At 42.5% G+C, this 18,863-nt stretch overlaps 3 protein-coding genes across 4 annotated transcripts; 1 reads left to right on the top strand and 2 right to left on the bottom strand.

The window, feature by feature from the left end:
• Positions 1 to 1,184: 1,184 nt before the first annotated feature.
• Positions 1,185 to 4,578, bottom strand: ankrd2 (ankyrin repeat domain 2 (stretch responsive muscle)). Its single transcript, XM_071526584.1, has 8 exons — positions 4,510 to 4,578; positions 2,728 to 2,877; positions 2,504 to 2,611; positions 2,248 to 2,346; positions 2,024 to 2,122; positions 1,691 to 1,789; positions 1,500 to 1,598; positions 1,185 to 1,310 (listed from the first exon to the last, which is right to left on the bottom strand). Exons 1-8 carry the CDS (start codon positions 4,576 to 4,578, stop codon positions 1,185 to 1,187), a joined length of 849 nt encoding a protein of 282 aa, XP_071382685.1.
• Positions 4,579 to 6,249: 1,671 nt separating this feature from the next.
• On the top strand, positions 6,250 to 8,560 carry st3gal7 (ST3 beta-galactoside alpha-2,3-sialyltransferase 7). The gene is made up of 7 exons (XM_071526629.1): positions 6,250 to 6,398; positions 6,497 to 6,620; positions 6,711 to 7,048; positions 7,340 to 7,526; positions 7,647 to 7,787; positions 8,213 to 8,362; positions 8,474 to 8,560. The coding sequence occupies exons 1-7, from the start codon at positions 6,250 to 6,252 to the stop codon at positions 8,558 to 8,560; spliced, it is 1,176 nt and encodes a 391-aa protein (XP_071382730.1).
• Positions 8,561 to 9,007: 447 nt separating this feature from the next.
• On the bottom strand, positions 9,008 to 18,555 carry hps1 (HPS1 biogenesis of lysosomal organelles complex 3 subunit 1). 2 transcript variants are annotated; one of them, XM_071526609.1, is made up of 18 exons: positions 18,419 to 18,555; positions 15,514 to 15,704; positions 15,223 to 15,357; positions 14,546 to 14,688; positions 14,338 to 14,446; positions 13,674 to 13,834; positions 13,374 to 13,476; positions 13,189 to 13,279; positions 12,739 to 12,794; positions 12,450 to 12,617; positions 11,948 to 12,127; positions 11,598 to 11,674; positions 11,363 to 11,503; positions 11,042 to 11,107; positions 10,581 to 10,725; positions 10,009 to 10,122; positions 9,810 to 9,892; positions 9,008 to 9,726 (listed from the first exon to the last, which is right to left on the bottom strand). In XM_071526609.1, exons 2-18 carry the CDS (start codon positions 15,628 to 15,630, stop codon positions 9,564 to 9,566), a joined length of 2,052 nt encoding a protein of 683 aa, XP_071382710.1. In that variant the 5' UTR covers positions 15,631 to 15,704; positions 18,419 to 18,555; the 3' UTR covers positions 9,008 to 9,563. The 2 variants fall into 2 exon arrangements, with proteins under 2 accessions (XP_071382710.1, XP_071382709.1); XM_071526608.1 differs by having other exon boundaries at positions 10,581 to 10,732; positions 11,043 to 11,107.
• Between the last annotated feature and the right edge of the window lie 308 nt (positions 18,556 to 18,863).

Below are 18,863 nucleotides of genomic sequence, written 5' to 3'. Positions count from 1 at the left end.
CATACATGAACCCTGATGAATGATATTCTTGTCTGGGGTCAGTGTGACAGAATGGGAGATAACACGGCTGACATGTGATATGATTAAGTCCATAACTGTTGACATGACCCTGCTGGTAACAGGAAATATGGTGTGTGGCTGATATGTGATGTGTTAATCTATAGCAAACACTAAGGCCTTTAACAGAGGATTAACATGACTGCACGAAAAAAACAACAACAGCATTTTACATTTACAATATGAGAAATAATAAATAGAGCAGCAGCACAATATTTGCTGAGCAGGATGTGCTGACAATTACATTCTGTGTGAATTATGCATAATTACAAATGGCATATAAACAAGCACAGTGTGAGCAAGGAAGCAAGTTGTTGGTTGTCCCAAAGTGAATGACCAACCTCCCTTAGGAACATTTGAGCCACTGATGATAGAGGGAAAATATGTCCACTGAGCTCCCTTGAATCCCTGACTTTACTGGAGGCATACCAGCCATCTCTGCTATCCTCGGTTGAAGTCTCAAATACAATGCTACTGTGTGTTCTGGGCTTGCCTGTAGCCTGTATAAAACAAGGAGCTCTTCATGTATATTCAAATGCTACTTCTCTACAGCACGATCAATTAATACTATGCGGCGTAGATCAGATATGAAACATAATCTTAAGCAGTCACCATCCACAAGGGAGCTCTGCAGATTATAAAGCTCTTTAAAAGGGAATATCAAAAGCCAACGCATGGCAAAAGGTTTGAGGAATTCAACAGCGCTTCCCTCATTCATAGGAATTTTGACATGCTTTTTTCTCCTTTTTTTTAAGCTAAGCAGATCATCTTGAATCAGTTGCATCCAGGCTGACATTCTCCAGTGTCAGAGTTCACACTAATCTCAGAGCTTTAACAGCCATGCCCTAGAAAGGCAGATTTTCTCGAGAGCATACATTACTTCATGCCTATAAGATGATGCATACTCAAATATGATTTACACAGACCTACAGTGGAATTACAGAGTGTAAGTATTTTGAGAAATCAGGATCTAGTGATCTATATGCTACGAACCTGAGACGCATTTTAAGCAGTTAACTTGACAATAGATCACACAGTCATAGAAAGTGAGAATGGAAAGCTTTGAGTTTTCATTGTATGAGAGTCTCATATGCACAGTATTGTTCTTTAGCTTTCTGCTGCACTAATCACTCCTCTCCTGCTGTGTTCTCAGGCGGCACCAGTCCCACCTCCTTCAGCTGCTCCAGTCTCTCCAGGGTCTCCATGGTGTCAAACTGCCACTCTTTCACCTGCTCCACCGCCGTCACTCCCTCCTGTAACACACACTCACACAGTTAGCACTGTTCCTTAGCAACACGGATCATATAGAGAGATATACTGTGGAGTTACACCTGCCTATATATAAGCCACAGCATGTATTCGCCTCTTACATTTAATCAATAACCACCGTTCGGCGCCATCTTCACGCTAAACCAGACCATACAGCAGGTGTAAAAACTCACATGATTTTTGATTTTTGTGTCTGCTCCTGCAACTATGAGCAGCTTCACTATCTTATATCTGTTGAGCCGCACTGCATCGTGCAGGGCTGTGTCCCCTTCCTGGATATGGAGACAATCATGATATGTTAATGACAGAAATGAAATATGGAGATGATGACTAGTATGAAACACACTGCAAAGGTGCTGCCTACCCTGTCCCTGGAGTTGATTTTGACACCGCAGGACAGCAGGTAGTCCACAATGTCAGTGTGGCCTGTCCTTGTGGCCACATGCAGAGGAGTGCTGTACAACTGCAGGTCAGACACAGACATATGCTAAGACTGGGTTGCTCTCTCTCTCTCTCTCTCTCTCTCTCTCTCTCTCTCTCTCTCTCTCTCTCTCTCTCTCTCTCTCTCTCTCTCTCTCTCTCTCTCTCTCACACACACACACACACACAGGACTATTATCTGAATATTACATCAGTATGAGACATATGCTACACAGGTTTGTGGTGAACACATGAACAAATTCCCACACACAGTCACCTTATCCCTAACATTCAGGTCAGCCCCGTGGCTCTGCAGAGCTTTGACCACTCCCAGGCTTCCCCCTCTGCAGGCCCAGTGTATGGCTCTGGAGTCCAGCTGAAACACAGTAGGATGGCCCCATTTTGTTAGCAGCGTTGACTCCAAACCTCTGGCTGGAAGATAATCTGACCCAATCGTATCATCATTTTAAAAAAAATAAGCAATACTCTTGCATGTCTTACCCGATCTTTGAAGTGGATATCAGCTCCTTTTTCTAGAAGCTTTTGGACAACTGCAGAGTGTCCTTCGATAGAGGCACGATGCAGTGCTGTTCTCTTCAACTGGAGAGAGAAATACATTAGAAGTACATTATAAATTATTATAAATATGGTAACACTGACATGCTGTCCAGCAATGGGTGACCATTTGTTTTGAATGTACTGTTCCTGACAGCAGGGTAAAATGGATCTGTTTTGCTGCCACACAGGAAGTGTATACCTCATCATGGACATTAGGGTTCCCACCGTCAGCCAGATATTTTTCTACCACTTTCAGTTCGCCCTGAATGGCTGCATTCATGAATTCTTCAGAATCCACAGGCCCTAACTGTCCCACACACACAAACACACATGCAAACACAGAGGAGTAGGACAGAGAGATTAAATTATTATAGCTCTCTGTTGTGCAGATGAAAATCAGGTTTCTGTAAGAATCCAGCTCACCACAGGCACTTCCACAGACACCCTGGATGAGGACTTTTTCTTGGTCTTCTTCTTCTTCCTTTTGCACAGCTCGGTGATATTCTCTGCTCCGCCCAGGTCCAAAATCTCACGACGTAGGTCTGAGGAGATCCTCCTCACTCTCTCATCTGCCTGGGAAATGACATGGCCAATATTAAAGTACAAAAAGAACCATATGCCTGCCTGGATGGGAGAGGGGCTGTGGGCTTGTAAAGAAGAGGTGCCAAGTAGGCTAAGGGGTGCTGAGAGCAGGCGATGCTGGTGATAATGTCAAGCTAAATTCACAGCATAGTGCCATCTAGGCTTTGGTCATTTTATAAAGGAATGTTCCCAATAAACTACTGTTCTTCATAATTCAAGTAATGACATGGGGAATTTGTCTTTCAGTAGCAAATTCTTCGACTGGAGGAGCAAGTGTTATCTCCTCTTTTCTGCCTTACCTTGATGTTAGTAAGTTGATTGTTGGATTCACTCTTCTCATCCTCCTGTCCTGATGTTTCTGTCTTTATCTGTTCAAGCGCCTGTGCCCTTGCCCTGTGACGCTGCCCTCAACAAATAAACATGCATGCAACAAAGATCAAATGAATAAAGACAACCACAAAGATTTGGATTTGGTGGACAATACCTGCCACACTCCAGGTGAAAGGCTAAACATATGGTGGATAAAAACCCTTTGATCACCAGAAACATGTGTCTATAATAAGTTTTCATTGAAGCAAGCCATGGGAAAATACCTTGGATCTCTGCTGGATCTCTGTTGGATCTCTGTTAGATCTCTCTTTGCTGTCATGGTAATTATGTTTCACATGAGATTAGTTGTAATGCTAGACAATAATAAAGGGGAACAGTCAGTTAGTATGGCAACAAGAAGGGACTCACAATATTACATCTGCAAAATATGAGGCAAGATTTAAGAAACACACTGAATCCTGATAACCTTTCCCCAACATCTTGATGCATAAAGTTCATTGTATGAGCAACGCAATGGAATAGGAATGTTATGTACATGCATTTTAATGGTAAAACATATGGTCAGGAGTCAAAACTGTTAAGTCAACTTTAAGTAAAAATTCCTTGTCTATATAATGTCCTAAAAATATGTTTTATTGAAGAAATTCTGACAGTTAACGATATGGTCAAGTTAAATGTAACTCAGGTCCAGCACATTAGGTCAGGATGGCAAACACAGTTAACAAGCTACAAGCTATTTCAGCATTAGTAGCTATACTGAGAGACCTTTTATTTGTATCTGTATGTGCTGGTCTTTTCTTTCAATGTGTCTGCACATGGATGTTTTAATACTCATTGATGATTCTTCTTTAGGCATGGAGGCTTGACCTGTATGTTGACATACCTTATAGATTATAACAACCAATATAAAATACAGACCTATGTCATTATGTAAAATCCCTATACATATGCTGACACCAGTAAAGTATTTTGTGAAATAATAATTTTACCATGAATTCTATCACAAATAATATATGTTATAGTGTGCTATAAACTGCCAAAAAGCAAACAAAACCATTCAAAATGATGAGTGTCTGCACACTGTGGTGATATAATTTAGTGATTGCTATTCTAAGACAGCCATAGTTAATATAAGGGATATTGCTATATATATATATATATTTTTTTTTTTTTAATTTAAGGAGGTCTATATATATATATATATATATATATATATATATATATATATATATATATAGATTGTCATCACAAATGTCACCTTTGGCAGCACTTAGCAGGATTTCTTTCACCTACCTCAGCTTTCTTCTCCATGTCTGTTTTCTTGTTGGCCACATTAGTTGCCCATTGCACAACCTCCTCCATCCCTGGTTGCACGAATTGTTCAGAGATACACAGAAAAAAACAGGCAATACTATGATTTTGCAACAGCTGAAGGTTTTGTAACAGTTATTAATAATCTGGAGCAAGAACAAATAGATGAAAAGTGCCAGATAACTGGGTTGACTGTGAGTCTCTCTAAACAGCAGTGCTGCAAGCCCAGTGGTCTTAGGCTTCCTAGTTGGAATGTTGGGTTCATGGTGGGACATTGTGTTACCCCAGCAAACAGGTGTGTGTGCACTTTGTGTGTGTGTGTGTGTGTGTGTGTGTGTGTGTGTGTGTGTGTGCGTGCATGTATGTTTGTGTGTAATTGCTAGTGACATCAGCCCTACTCTCTCTCTCTCCTGCTTTTCCTCTCTCTCTCTCAGGCATACACACACACAAACACACACACACAGTCACACACACGAACAGCCAACTCGTCAGGCATGTCACACTCAGGTCATGAGCTAAGAGTGCATTCATTCCACATGGCTCCTGGTTTTACTCACTCCTGTTGCGGCAGCACTGCATACTTCACTTTTACAAGAGTACAGCCCTCTTAAACACACTGTTTTGGGGGATTATGTTATTTATAAATGTTTCATTACTGTGGAGTGACACCTTGTAAATACCTACCTGTTTCATACCACACGGTCAATCAATCACTGTCCAGCTTTGGGAACTTGCTTTAAAGTAAATCAACACAAAAAAAATGAAATGAATGAAATATTCTCTGAAATCATGAATGTGTAAAGCAGCAAAGGCTGCGCACATGATCCATATGCAAAAGTCACAGAGCCAGGAAAGGCAAAACCACACTACAGCATATGATAAATCTGACTGAGTGAGTCAGTTTGGATATAAATTAAGACCTAGATGGACAGTAGACTCAGTGGATAAAAATACACACCAATCAGAATGTGTGTGTTATATCAGACTGCATGAAAAAACTTCAGCCAATACACCCGAAAGGGAAACGACTTAGTACATGCTTAGATGTATGCAAACATGCTCAGATTGGCACATATTCTCTTATTCTCCTATTCAAAATATCAATAGATCCTTCAAAATGCACATTAAGGTTCCATCCAAAGTTTCTTGAGCACACTCTGAACATTTTCTCTCACTTCCCATGTCTTGCTCATTTTCTCTGTTTTTATTGGATGAACAGGCACACAAACACACTCCTGTTCATGTTAATGGTTAACCATGTTATCGAGGGAAGAGGCAGAGTTCAGCAGGGTAGGAAGCAGCAGCAGCCATTTTAACTGAGCAGAACAGGCATCTTGCTGCCTCCCTCTCAACCATGGAGCGCAGGTGAACAGACTGTTAACTATCGGCTGAAATCTCTTTCAGGCCGGCTGTGAGTTATTTTTGTTCATATCAGTCAGCTTCATGTTCCCCTTGATTTGCATTCGAGAGGATTCAATCTGTAGTCACAGTTTCAAAAGACAGTGTTTGTTGTCTTTTCATATCTGGCAGTGAGAGAGTTTACAAGGTTCTTCCTCTAACCTTTGGAAATATTTGCTTTTGTGGCTTTGAAAAGACAGTCTTCGTTATATTTAGAGAGAAGCGATATCAGTTGGTGATATTTGTCTTATAAAATGGTTTAGACTATAATTATCACCATGAGTCCATTAATGTGTGTGTATGTCAGGTGGAGGTGCAGCTGCCATGGTGACGCTGAATCACCTGAGTGTGGAGGACCCAAGCGATGGCTCTCTGTTGCTGCCTGAGGCTACAGAGACTTCCACACCAACGCCTGTCATTCAAAGACCAGGAGAGGTCAGGAAGCCAGACTCCAGGGAATTCTTCCTCAGCAGGTACGCCTCTGCAGGTGTCTGTTTGTGTGAGTGTCTGTTATTTAAGCTCCTAGAGCAGCTTCATCAGTCCTCTCTCTCTCTCTCTCTCTCTCATACAGGACTAAGAATTTGGCCCTTAGTCTGGTGCTGTTGACTGGATGCTACTCAGCTATTTTGATTCCAGCCTATCTCCCCTTGGATAAGCTGACAGTTGTCAATGACTACCAGCAGCCCAAAGATTTGGTATGGATGCATGTGTTTGCATCATTTTACATCATACTTTAAGCCTCATCCAACCTCTCTCGTCCCATCTCTCTGCCTCGCTCTCCTCAGGTCTTACTGAACCGCTCAGCCTCCCTGCTGTCAGGCCCCTGTCAGCCTCGATGGTGTCTGGAGCACCTCAGGTCCCTGTCCTGTTCCACGGGTCTCCTGGACATCCCTGTGTTTGTCCAGCAGGAGAGGCCCGTGCTCTGGGACCTGTCCCCTCCTCTGGGGCTCCAGGGCAGCGAGGAGCATCTGGCCCTGGCTCTCGCCTCTCTGCCCCAGCCTGGCCTGCCTCCCTCATTGGGGAAGAAGGGCAGCTGCAGGCGATGTGTGGTGGTGGGCAGCGGAGGGGTTCTTCACAGGAGCCATCTTGGGCCCCATATAGATCAGTATGACATCATCATCAGGTATGTGTGACAGTGTCAGGGACAGACACAACTTGAAGGATATCTTGCTATAGGCTGCTACTTCATCTTTTTCTCAATGGCCAGAATTTGAATGAGGTTAAGGGCAAAAGTATGGAGATGACAGTCAGAACTACCAAGTGCTCAAATTTTTAAGTTCCATTTGTACTTGCATGGCACATCAAGCGTCAGTTTTGTAAGCACTATATCAACTCAATATAATCTAAACAAAGCCAGATGATTTATTTACGTCATGCCATCACTTCATACTAATATTTTCTTCTTTGTCATCAGGCTGAACAATGCTCCAGTGCCTGGCTTTGAGAGAGATGCCGGCTCCAGGACGACCATCCGCCTGTTTTACCCAGAGGGAGCCCCCCACTCTCCTCATGAGTACAGAGAGACCGCCATGGTGGCTCTAGTGGTCTTCAAGAGCCTGGACCTGGACTGGCTCACCTCTGTCATCACCAAACAACCTCTGGTGGGCCCAAATCACAGGAAAAATTGAAAACCAAAATGGAAAATTACCATGAGTGTCACAGCAACTCATGTATTCATTCAATGCCTCACTCTCCTATGTCTCCTATGTTCTGTTGGGTAGAGCTTCTGGTCCAAAATGTGGTTCTGGAGGGAGGTGGTGGATGATATTCCCTTGAGACCAGAGAACTTCCGGATCCTCCACCCAGAGATTATTCACAAGACAGGCCAGGTCCTACAGACTTATACTGTGAACCAGGGAAAGGTCAGTTGTCCTTTTTTCATGTGGACATACATGTGCTATATTATGTTACCTGTTGGATTCAGTCTGTCTAGGATGTAAGTATCTGTCAAGGATGTATCTCACCTGTCTTTTCTGTTAATTTGACCCAAATGTTCTATTTCTACATTTTTATCCTCATGCTTTGAGTACCAAATACCAACACACAGTATTGATACATGAAGAATGATTAATTTCCAAAATCTTATATGCCTGTTGTGGATTTTTTCAACCAAGGACTTAAGTTACCCACTACCCTTTGAAAATGTCAATCATTGTAAGAGCTGGTGTTACACTTTTCAAAAAGGCAAACATCTCATTTTGGAACAAAACTGTCCTCTGCTGAATGGATGGTGCTTACACTGGTTGTAGAAACTGTAAGATGAAAGAGCATTTCTCTCCCCATGCAGATGGTGCCGACACTAGGTGCCAGTGCTGTGGTGATGGCTTTGCAACTGTGTGACCAGGTGAGCCTGGCTGGGTTTGGGTACGATATGCAGCACCCAGAGGCCAGGCTTCACTACTACGAGTCCATACGCATGGATGCCATGAAGGTTCAAGTAAGTTTAGGTTAGGGCACCGTTTCATGTTGGTGCAAGTTTTAAGATGCGGCATCAACCTCATGTATTGGTTCCAAAGATTGTCTCATGGCTTCCTGTATTGATTACCAGGTGGTGCATGACGTCAGTGCTGAGAAACTCTTCTTGAGGGATCTGGTGGCTGCAGGAGCTGTGACCGACCTCACAGGAGCACTGTGAGTCAGCAGTGCAGAGGTTGATAATATAATGAACTCTACATGCACTCCTCCCTCTCACTGAGCCTGTGTGACGGGACCCCCACCCACCGCAGTATCCTGCTGGAAGAATGCTATACAGCACTGGTTGACCTTTAAAACACATGCAGTCTGCACATGGGGCTATGAATGAGCAAATTAAATGACACAGTGAGAGAGTAGACAAGCTCATGATTGAAGAGAGGCTAACGTAAGCCTTTCTCCTCTGAATTCATCGAGCAACTCATTACATCACCAGCTGTTCACTCAAGTACAGTAATTGTCATATGGATGAATAATTATATCATCACACATATGTGCACAGGAACATCTCAGTGATGGTGAATGGCTTCGTTTGGTGAAATGCACAAGGTCAATGGTTGAACTGTTTCAATTTCTGTTTACAATGAATCAATAAACAACAGAATGTGATACTTTTTTATACTTTTTGTTTCCAAAAAAAAAACATATTTGAAATGCAAATCAATATTGAGAAAGACATAATTAGCATTGCATGTTTCACTCTTATCAAAATTAACATGCCGAACAAAACAGATGAGTGGTAAAGTCTAACCCTACTAGTCGTGACACCAGGAGTACCAGTAGCGAATAAATGTGCCACCAGTATTAGCTTCGAAATCCAAATATTACTAATAAATAGGAAACCAAACAATTCAAAAATATATTACAATTTACAAAACATTTAAGTGTGATACTGTCAGAAAAGGTGTTAAAGAAAAGGTTTAGAGTGCTTAAAATCAGTCACTTTAGGTCAAGTTATCTTACCACGGATTTACAACCCAATAATATGGAAGTATGGAAACATGGAATACATACATGTACATAACTGTACTGTAAGAGATATCATTAGGCATTTTCACACATGGGACAATATAAAATCAATATACTACAGTGTATATGTTTTTTCTTGGCAATGCAACAAATATGTTCCTTGGCCGCCACGGCTCAGTCCAAGTGTGTCTATGTGTCTACAGCAGTGGGTTTCGGGAGGGTTCCCACAGCTTGCTGGCCAGCTGTCTGCAGTGCTGCAGGATGTACTCGGTGGGGATGACCCCCAGGTGAACTGTCAGCAGCTCATAGCACTTCACCACCTCACCCTGGTGATTCTTGCTGTAGTACCGCAGCAGCTTCCTACAAGATACATGACTTTGTATAGTCTGCAATGCTCTCTTTTGGATGAATTACATCTATTTTTGCAAAGCGCAGTTGTTTACCTGTAGTAGTCCCAGGCAAGCATTCCGATGGGGGCGGAGTCATCAGGTAGGATGGGCAGCTCCACCGCCTCCAGCTTATAGCCCTGATTGATCAGATCACAGTCATATGATGCTGTGCTCTTGATGTGAACATCATTCCAGGGTAGTTAACTGACACTTTTATCACTGAATACTAAAACATTACATGTCAGTAACTTACAGTTTCATTTTCAAACCAGAGGAAGTAGCAGAAGTAGAAGTCTCCATCTCGCAACGTGACAGTGGAGTAACCCTTCTGGAGATAGCGCCGTGTCGTACTGACTAGACCCCAGACCTTCGGTACAGCACAAGGAAACACAGATGTTGCACATGGACAAAACTGTGAATGCAACATAAAAACCAACCATGCAAATACCTGGACACTGCAAAGAGCAGCCTACACTACAAACAAATGTCCTTCTAAACCACTCATGTAGTCTTGTATTTAGTCTTCAAATCTTCTAAACTCTGCCAATGGGGTGAAATAACTTAACTTTTTTCCAAAGCAGTTTCGCTTGTTTCAAGAAGTGACAACATGTGGTATGACAGATCACACCACTAGTATCAAGATAATGTCACTCGATTCAAGAAAACTATTGAAACAAGTTAATTTGTTTTAAGAAAAATAAATATTTAACACTCAATAATGGATTAAATGACTTGTTAAGTTAGAGATTTTTTGCAGTACTTTAATCCATCAACCAGTCATTCAAGGCAATACTGAATGGCTCTAAGATGAGCACAAAGCCTGACCTTCCTTTTGATGAATTGTGTCAGCGGCCCCTTCCCCAGCTCAGAGGTGGTGCGCTCTGTAATGTTGAGCGACGGGGCGATCATTTGGCCAGTGGATCGGTCCACACAGACAAAATGGATGAGACCTGGGAAATCCTCCAGGTAAGTGAGAGTAACTAGGTCAAGATCAATACACTCAGGATGACAATGTTTAAAGCTTTCAAGTTCATCACTTCTAGGACTAATCAGTGAAACAGTTGCCTTTATCTCTGCCTATATCATGCACCATATTTTGTTGAACCCCCTAAACTACATAACTCTTACAGAAGAGCATTGGAGGAACTATATTAAGATGCAGTTTTAATCTTGTGTGAAGCATCCTTAGCTATAACTGGGTGTATATCCGCTGTCCCCTGCTATCTAAAGAGATTGGACCCCAACATGGCATCCCAGGGAACAGGATTATTGAGCTGACAGGATATGACACCATGGTGATGTTTCTCTTGCTCTTCACCAACAAGAAGTCTTTCCAGTCCATCAGCTTCTCCCTGAGAGAGAGAGAGAGGGAGGGAGACAGAGAAACAGTTTGACAGAGAGACAGAAGGAGAAAGAAGATGCACAGACAGACAATCAGGGACAATAAAGGATACACATGTGGACTGTCTTGGTGCAGTAGGTGAATGAAGAGATGTCTTTTTGCTACGACTAGCTTTATATAGACAGGCTTATGCGACATAGCAGGTGTTATAAGATAAAAACACACATTCAAGGTGCAATAAGAAGTGAAGCGGTCTGATACACACTGCACCATAGTCTGAGCTCGTTCCTGCAGGCTGGGGGAAAGGCGCTGGGGAAAGTCTACTGGTCCAAAGTTCTCATTGAGGAAACACTGTCGGTACACACCACACAGCTGGGTCTTCATACTCTTACACCATGGGATCAGCCTGAAACAAACACATGCACAGAATCATCCAAAGGCTCGCCCCAGCAGATTTGCCATGAGCCATCCCGGCCAGTAGAGGGCAGTGGCGGACTTACTCTTTGTTGAAGCCTGGTCCTCCTCTGGTGAAGGCACGGTTCTTGAACTCTGTCCACACGTTCTGCAGCTGAGCGGACTAGAGGGAAAAGAGAGGAGTAAACACATATTTTCTTTGAAAGTCCACTGTAAAACTGAAAATACTCTTTCATCAATCACTTGCATTCCAATAACACTTGCACACAAAAACTTTGTAGCCATTTTGGGTGGGCAGGGGATCATTTAGACATGGTACCTCTCTTTTTTTGGATCTTCAGTCCTGTTTTAAGTTAAGATGAGGGTAAAGAAAACACTTTCCTACAAAAAATAATTTATTTAAAGGACTTTATGGATAATGTAAATATACACACACCTGTATGTCACTGGGCCCCAGGACTTTGATGAACTTATCCAGTTTGTTGCGGAGGTCGTGTATAGCAGGCTGACCTCTCGTGGCAGCAGAACCCTCCTGGCCTTCACTTAAACGCTTCTCCAGCTTGGCAAAGGCCTCCAGGAACACATACACTGACATGGCCACTCCACTGCTGGGAATCTGACAGAGAGAGAGAGAGAAAGATGGTGGGGCGGTTAAACATGGGAAGATACTTAGATGCTATGAATATTGCATAAAATGGTACTAGTTAAACAAGTCCAGATAACTGTGTTTCTCGTCAGTGATGAGCTCTAATAAAGGCATGATTACAGATGATATAAGTGTGCCCCCTACTGGCTGTAAAACAATAAATTGAGATTGAGAAAGTGAGGGAGAGAGGAAAATGACTGAGGACTGCATGCGTTTGTGTGTGTGTGTGTGTGTGTAAGCATGTGAATGAGCAGGTATCTACGCATGTGGGTGTGTGAGGTTATCCACAAACCTTAGTGAGCAGCACTAGAGTGATCCCAGGCCACAGCGGCAGACAGTACATGGAGTGAGGCATCATGGGATAAAGGCCCTCCTTGAGCGAGACCTCTAAGAAGACTCTGCGTGGGGTTGAAGGGTCGGGGGGTGGAACCTCCAGAGTCTGCAAGCTGTCCTCTGCCATCTGAAGACACAACAGTCAGGTCTTAGTCCAGGGCAAAGGCACATGCTTGATTTCATGTAAAGTATTACAGATCATACATCCACACCAACTTTTAAGGATAGATGTTGAATCACACTCTTACCTGAATGTCTGGGTCCACAAATTCAAACACAGGAATACCACCTCTGCCTGGCTTGTCTGGTGACACACAAAAAAAGGAAAACGAGTCAATGAAACACAGCTATACTGGCATACAAAAGCAGTAACTACATGATTAAATGACTTCAACACTATTGGAAGATCGTTTAATAACATTTCTTTTTTTTTTTAAAGATTTTATTTTTGGCATTTTATGCTTTATTCGAGAGATATAGTGAGAGAGAGACAGGAAGGTATGGGAGAAAGAGCGCCCTACTCGGTGAGCCACCAGGGCGCCCCGTTTAATAACATTTCTGAGGATATTTTGTATAATAAGTGTAGTCATGACCGTGGACTATTAAAACACGCAAAAAGCTGTTACTGCTGTTTGCCTTGGTACAAATAGGAATAACCAAATACACACGTGCACATGCACAGGCTCTGCACAACCTACCTGAACCGCTGGAGTCTCTGTCTCGGTCTGTAGGGGAAGGCTCTGGGGTGTAGAAGATTTCAGGACCGGAACCAGACGTGCTCTCCACATCCTCAACAAACACACATGCAAACACGCACAGAGACAATCAGAGAGCGCACGAGGCGATTAAAAGTGTTCTGAGAGCGACTGTCAGCAATTCCTACCTCGGGGCCCGGGTCATCCAGGTCTACGTTGCTAGGATACATATTCTGTGCCATGATGATGAGGGCCAGCAGGTCTGAGGTGGCGAGCGTGCTAGCATTGCGACTGGAGGGAGGGGAGGAAGGGAAGAAGAAAGAGAAGGAACAAGATAAAATCTTCAACAAATAAAAAAAAAAACTCTTCAATCGCTTGAAACAAATGAGAAGTGGATGTGCAAAGCATGAAAGCAAAGTAAGAGCAGTGGACATTATTTCTGGAACAAATTATGGAAGGGTTTATGGAAACATCTCTATTGACTGTACCTGGAGTAGAAGGCAAGCAGTTTGGTGTGCACCAGAATGAAGGCGTGCAGCACCTCCTCCCCTGCTCTCTCCACGCTGCTGTTGAGCTGCTGCACTAAGCGCCGCTCCAGGAACTCGATGCACTGCTCACACAGCGTGGGGTGGATCAGCCTCTCCACCGCCTGTGAGGGGGAGAGAGAAGAGGATGGTGTGGATGATGATTTCATGGCCATCTGACGTGAGCGCTGAAGATAAATCATACTTGCCACAGCACATGTACACATTGGATTTTCAAATTGGAATGAGGAAGGAGGATTGTGGGAAAGCTGGCACAGCTGATTTATGGCAGGCTATGAAAGAAGGAACTCCACAATTTCACAGAAAGACAATATGGTCTGAAATGTTGGCCTTTTAAAGGGGAGTTCCACCCAAATTAAACCAAATTAAACAAAAATTTCCCAAGATTCCCATGAAATCAACCTATGGGCTAAGATAAAATACAGAATATGAAAAAAGTATTTCTAATGTGTTTTTAGGCTTTCTCCAATAATTACAAAGAAACAGCAAGATTAATTTGGTATGAGAGTTTACTACTCTCTGCATGCACAATGACAGGCAGCCCTTAATTTCTAGAAGTCACAAGCCAAAAAAGTGACGACTCCTGCTGTACACAGCAGTACTGCACCTCCACTAAGAAGCTCTGGTCATTCTCTCGGAGGTGGCTGTAGGTCTCCAGCAGGCTCTGGAGGTGTTTCCACAGCCTGGCTCTCTGCTCCGTGTCCTGAGGTCGCAGTCTGGAGACAAACAACACACTTCATTAGGACTCTAATATCCATCAGATACCACATTCAATGTAACTGATATCAGGCACGCAACCAGGGAACATGACATACTCTTTCCTGAGGAGGTTACTGCTGAGGGTGACCATGCCAAACAGGACCTCGATCATCTTCTTCATCACATAGATCTTCCTCCTCAGATCATCCTCTCCCTCCTCACCATCTCCATTCACAGCAATGTACAGACACTCGTCAAACTGGAATAGACACAAAATGCCCCGCTTAGCTTTCATCTACCCAAGTGTGTGAATACAACAGCAAATAAAATGAAAATGGCTGTACTGCAAGAAAGAAATTAACATTTTATTGTTGAGTTTCATTTTTCAATCCAGCTCTCTATGAGCACTGAAGGACTACATAAGTGCGTGAGAAAGACCTGAGAGGCCAAATGGAAGTCGGCTGTTCAAACCAAATGGACGTGAAATATGTCAAGTGTTTGGACGACATCATTGTATCATGTGGTGCAGAAGGACAAAGCCTGGTTTCATTCCTTAACAAGACTCACATGAGAAAAGTGAAGCTTCACTGTAAAAGGGGCATTTAGATCACAATGCTTTGCTTTATACAGCACAGGCATTTCAGAAGGGATAGGGTCAATGGAGTTGTACGGTAAACCTGGTGTGTGTGTGTGTGTGTGTGTGTGTTTCTCTCAATACCACCCCTCCATCCGCTCCTTCACTATGGAAATATGTCAGGACAAACTAGTTTTCTCGGGGTGGGTCATGTGTTACCTGGTGTAGTACATAGGTGTGGTTGTTTTCTGTGGTGAAGCAGGCGTAGCTGTCTCCCAGCCGGTCCACCATGGTACTGCAGGAGATGATGATGGGAGCGAACTGAGTGTTGATGCTGTCCTCAAAGGCTGGAAGCTGACGACACAAACAGTACCAAGAAAAGTGGGATTTAGAGTTAGAGATTAGGACGTACTGACTGGGACTCATAACAATCCATAAGAATCACCTATAAGAGACTTATTAAAATCCACATGTAGAGTATCTGTTAAATGTTATTTTCCTCCTCCTCACCCTCTGGCCCTCCTCTTGGGATGCCCCATACTGCTCCTGGACGTTCTGCTGAAATTCTGGGTCAGTCCAGTAGAAGAGAACCTCGGCGCTCTCACTGGCTATCAGCAGGCACTTCATCTGGATGGCAGATGCACTCCTGTCCTGCTTCACTGTAGTGTCCTATTTACTCCAACCATTCCAGATGTGCAATGCTATAAAGAAAAGTTAAAAGCACTGAGCTAAAGAGTAAAACAACCTTTTGCCACAGCGGATGCCAGAAGAAGAAATGGATTTTCTAAAGCCCTGAATCTGGGGAGAGATTTTATGAAGACTCTGGGTCTGGAATGTTACAAGTCACAGCTGAGAGGGATCTTGGTAAAACCTTGAATGTCAAGGCAGAGAGGAAAGACAGAACTACTATCTGCCAACATGGGATCTCTGATAAAATTATGAAACAGCACTCACTACGCAAAGAATCCCCAATAAAATGTATATTGCTTTTCTGAAATTCCTGCACTTGTATATTGGGAGTGAGTTGGAAAATCGGAGCAGCCACGACTTCAGGACCTACTTACAAATACACAGACTCTGATGTGACTGTCCCTTGTGCTATTTTGGAAGCACACCTACATAGAAACCTAATTTGTATGCTAGAGGAAAGGATGGGTGAGAGCAGAGCTGGGCAATAATTCAATAATATAATTTATCATCTTTCACTAGAATCATGTTGGGATGAAATAATGATTTCAAGTTATTGTGATAGACAATTCTACTGTGTAAATTATTGGTAAAAAAGCAAATACTAATTACATTTTTTATCATACTTTATACTACTATGCAGTTCAGTGTGATGAGCATCAATTTGACATGGTTTTGCATGTAAGCAAATATTATTATATATCAATATTGATATAATTTTTTATGATTATCATGATATTAATTTTGTCCAGCTGTAGTGGGAGTGGGTTTTTCGTTGGGGTTATCAAGTTGGCAGATGTTTCATTGAACAAGGCTCACAAGACCTCCAGAAGACTTATAGACATATCCAAGCCAGTAGGTAACAGTAAGTTCAGGCATCCCAGAACTAGGGCTGCAACTAACGATTATTTTCATTGTCGATTAATCTGTCGATTATTTTCTCAATTAATAGATTAGTTGTTTGGTCTATAAAATGTCAGAAAATGGTGAAAAATGTCGATCAGTGTTTCCCAAAGCCCAAGATGACGTCCTCAAATGTCTTGTTTTGTCCACAACCCAAAGATATTCAGTTTACTGTCATACAGGAGTAAAGAAACCAGAAAATATTCACATTTAAGAAGCTGGAATCAGAGAATTTGTACTTATTTTTCTTAAAAAATTACTCAAACCAACTATCAAAATAGTTGGCGATTAATTTAATAGTTGACAAGTAATCCATTAATCGATTAATCGTTGCAGCTCTACCCAGAACCATTTCCCTCCACACCCACTCTCAACGCTAATCAATTTATGTGAACATTAAAATTTAACCATCTCTTAAGGTGCATGAATTTGCCGTTACTGAAAAGATGAGGAAATTATTTTTGATTTGGGCCTACCTATACTTCTGCCTTGTGAACACAGTGGCCAGTGGAGCAATTTGTGTAAAAGTTAAACTTTTCCCAAAGTCCCTCGCCTTTTTACCTAAAATAAATGTTCTTTAGAGGTTCATATTTTATCTATGACCTCGGGTAAGGTCACAGATACAACTGTGGGAGATTCCAGGACACTATCAGTCACAGCAGATATGGAGGAGCAGCGCTCTCACATTTAAAAGTTGCTGTTTTGTAGCTTCTATGACAACTGATGCCAGTTTTCATTTTCACTGTCCTCCAGAGGTAATTTTAAAAAACATTAACATATTCACAATAAAGAATATGGAGACTGAAGCACTGCTTGGGTCTTATTTGTAGGACTGATATCTGCAGGTGATCTTTGGAAAACTCTCTGGTTATTTCATATTTGGTTATTTGGTTTTAGTCTTGCCATGCCCAAAGCCTAAAGGCCTTTAGATTTTGTATAAATGGTAGATTGCCTTGGACTTTCTTTTGCGCCTCCATGTCACAGAGGGCAATAACGTTTTACAAGGTAGAGGAACGGACTTTTCTTCAGTTGAGAATTATATATCACCATGTTCAGAACGATTTGCATGATTTGAACATCATGAAAGTTCTTTTGCAAAAATATCCCAATTATCATTTGAAATTCAAAACATAGACCTTTTTGGTATACTTTCACCAGCTTAAAAAGGCAGAAAATATTGTGACACACATAATATATGGCTAATCTCTTGGTGGGTTTCGAATTCATGTGCACACAAGCATGTCACAGCACAGACACACACACACACACACACACACACACACACACACACACACACACACACACACACACACACACACTGTTTACAGATACAAAAAAAAATCCCTAACCACTATCAAAGTTGCCCATGCCTATACTGACCCTTTTGAAACGCCTAGAGTTAGCATTTGATCTTCTTAAAATAATAACAACTTGATCTCTACTGTATGTAAAGTAATGGTAAGCTGTAAATGTACATAAACATCTATAGAGGTTTCAACAATACCAAAAGATTACAATGTTTGGGACACATCTTTCTGCACTCAGACAGTTGTGATACCATTAGACAAATACAGATCCTGTTTGTACAGTCCATAGCGTAGCTATTTGTAGCGATGCCATACTGTAGGCTACAGTCCAAACAAATGTACAAATTAATAATTAGGAGTTTTTATGAATGTGATCTCAGCTCTCTGGAGCCGTTCCGATCCACCTTCACATTCCGGGTTTTACCTAAACCCCTACCAAAGTTTTAACTTCCTTGATGCGTACTGACTGTCCACCTACAGCACAGAGAACACATTTACTCAAATAACTTACAACTTACTCCATGTTTTCTGCATCGGTCGATCCGTGCGTCTCGGTCCAATATGGCTGCAGTCCAAAGTTGCGCGCAGGTCAGACTTTGCCGCATCCTGCGGACATTTTCACTGCGGCTCCTGACTGTCAACTCGCTTCCGCGGCTCAAACAACACTACTGAGTCATGTGACATCAGCAGGGCTTCACGAGCAGGAAGCCCGCGGTGCGACTTTTTTTTTTTTTTTACCACAGATCTCGAAACAGATGGGATTTCCATGCCATAACGCACATCCAATTTGGGGAGCGTCGGGCAAGACTGCTCCTGGATCAGTGTTTACAAATGGCTTTACTTAACGGCGGGTTGGCCTTCCAGGAGCTGATCACTGAGGCAAGAAAAAGTCATGTGCTGGTGTCTAAACTGGGGCACATGACTCTGAGTCTGGATGGTAGACAATAGTTTGGTATTTGTGGA

Source organism: Centroberyx affinis, unplaced genomic scaffold (genome assembly GCF_046629955.1).
Source record: "Centroberyx affinis isolate AG114_WGS23_722 - 3 ecotype Tasmania unplaced genomic scaffold, CSIRO-AGI_Caff_v1 ptg001434l_1, whole genome shotgun sequence".
In the NCBI taxonomy this organism is placed as follows: Eukaryota; Metazoa; Chordata; class Actinopteri; order Beryciformes; family Berycidae; genus Centroberyx; species Centroberyx affinis.
This window is presented reverse-complemented; position numbering and strand designations above follow the sequence as displayed.

What these genes read in the sequence shown, in the direction of transcription:
- st3gal7 (XM_071526629.1), top strand. Translation starts at nt 6,250, where the DNA reads ATGGTGACGCTGAATCACCTGAGTGTGGAGGACCCAAGCGATGGCTCT. An exon ending in ACCAGCAGCCCAAAGATTTG is followed by an intron (nt 6,621 to 6,710) that starts GTATGGATGCAT and finishes CGCTCTCCTCAG; the next exon opens with GTCTTACTGAACCGCTCAGC. An exon ending in TGGATGCCATGAAGGTTCAA is followed by an intron (nt 8,363 to 8,473) that starts GTAAGTTTAGGT and finishes ATTGATTACCAG; the next exon opens with GTGGTGCATGACGTCAGTGC.
- hps1 (XM_071526608.1), bottom strand. Translation starts at nt 15,630, where the DNA reads ATGAAGTGCCTGCTGATAGCCAGTGAGAGCGCCGAGGTTCTCTTCTAC. An exon ending in AGTAACCTCCTCAGGAAAGA is followed by an intron (nt 14,447 to 14,545) that starts GTATGTCATGTT and finishes GTTTGTCTCCAG; the next exon opens with ACTGCGACCTCAGGACACGG. An exon ending in TGGATGACCCGGGCCCCGAG is followed by an intron (nt 13,280 to 13,373) that starts GTAGGAATTGCT and finishes GTGTTTGTTGAG; the next exon opens with GATGTGGAGAGCACGTCTGG.
- ankrd2 (XM_071526584.1), bottom strand. Translation starts at nt 4,578, where the DNA reads ATGGAGGAGGTTGTGCAATGGGCAACTAATGTGGCCAACAAGAAAACA. An exon ending in ACATGGAGAAGAAAGCTGAG is followed by an intron (nt 2,878 to 4,509) that starts GTAGGTGAAAGA and finishes GTCATTTCCCAG; the next exon opens with GCAGATGAGAGAGTGAGGAG. An exon ending in ATATCCACTTCAAAGATCGG is followed by an intron (nt 2,123 to 2,247) that starts GTAAGACATGCA and finishes ACTGTGTTTCAG; the next exon opens with CTGGACTCCAGAGCCATACA.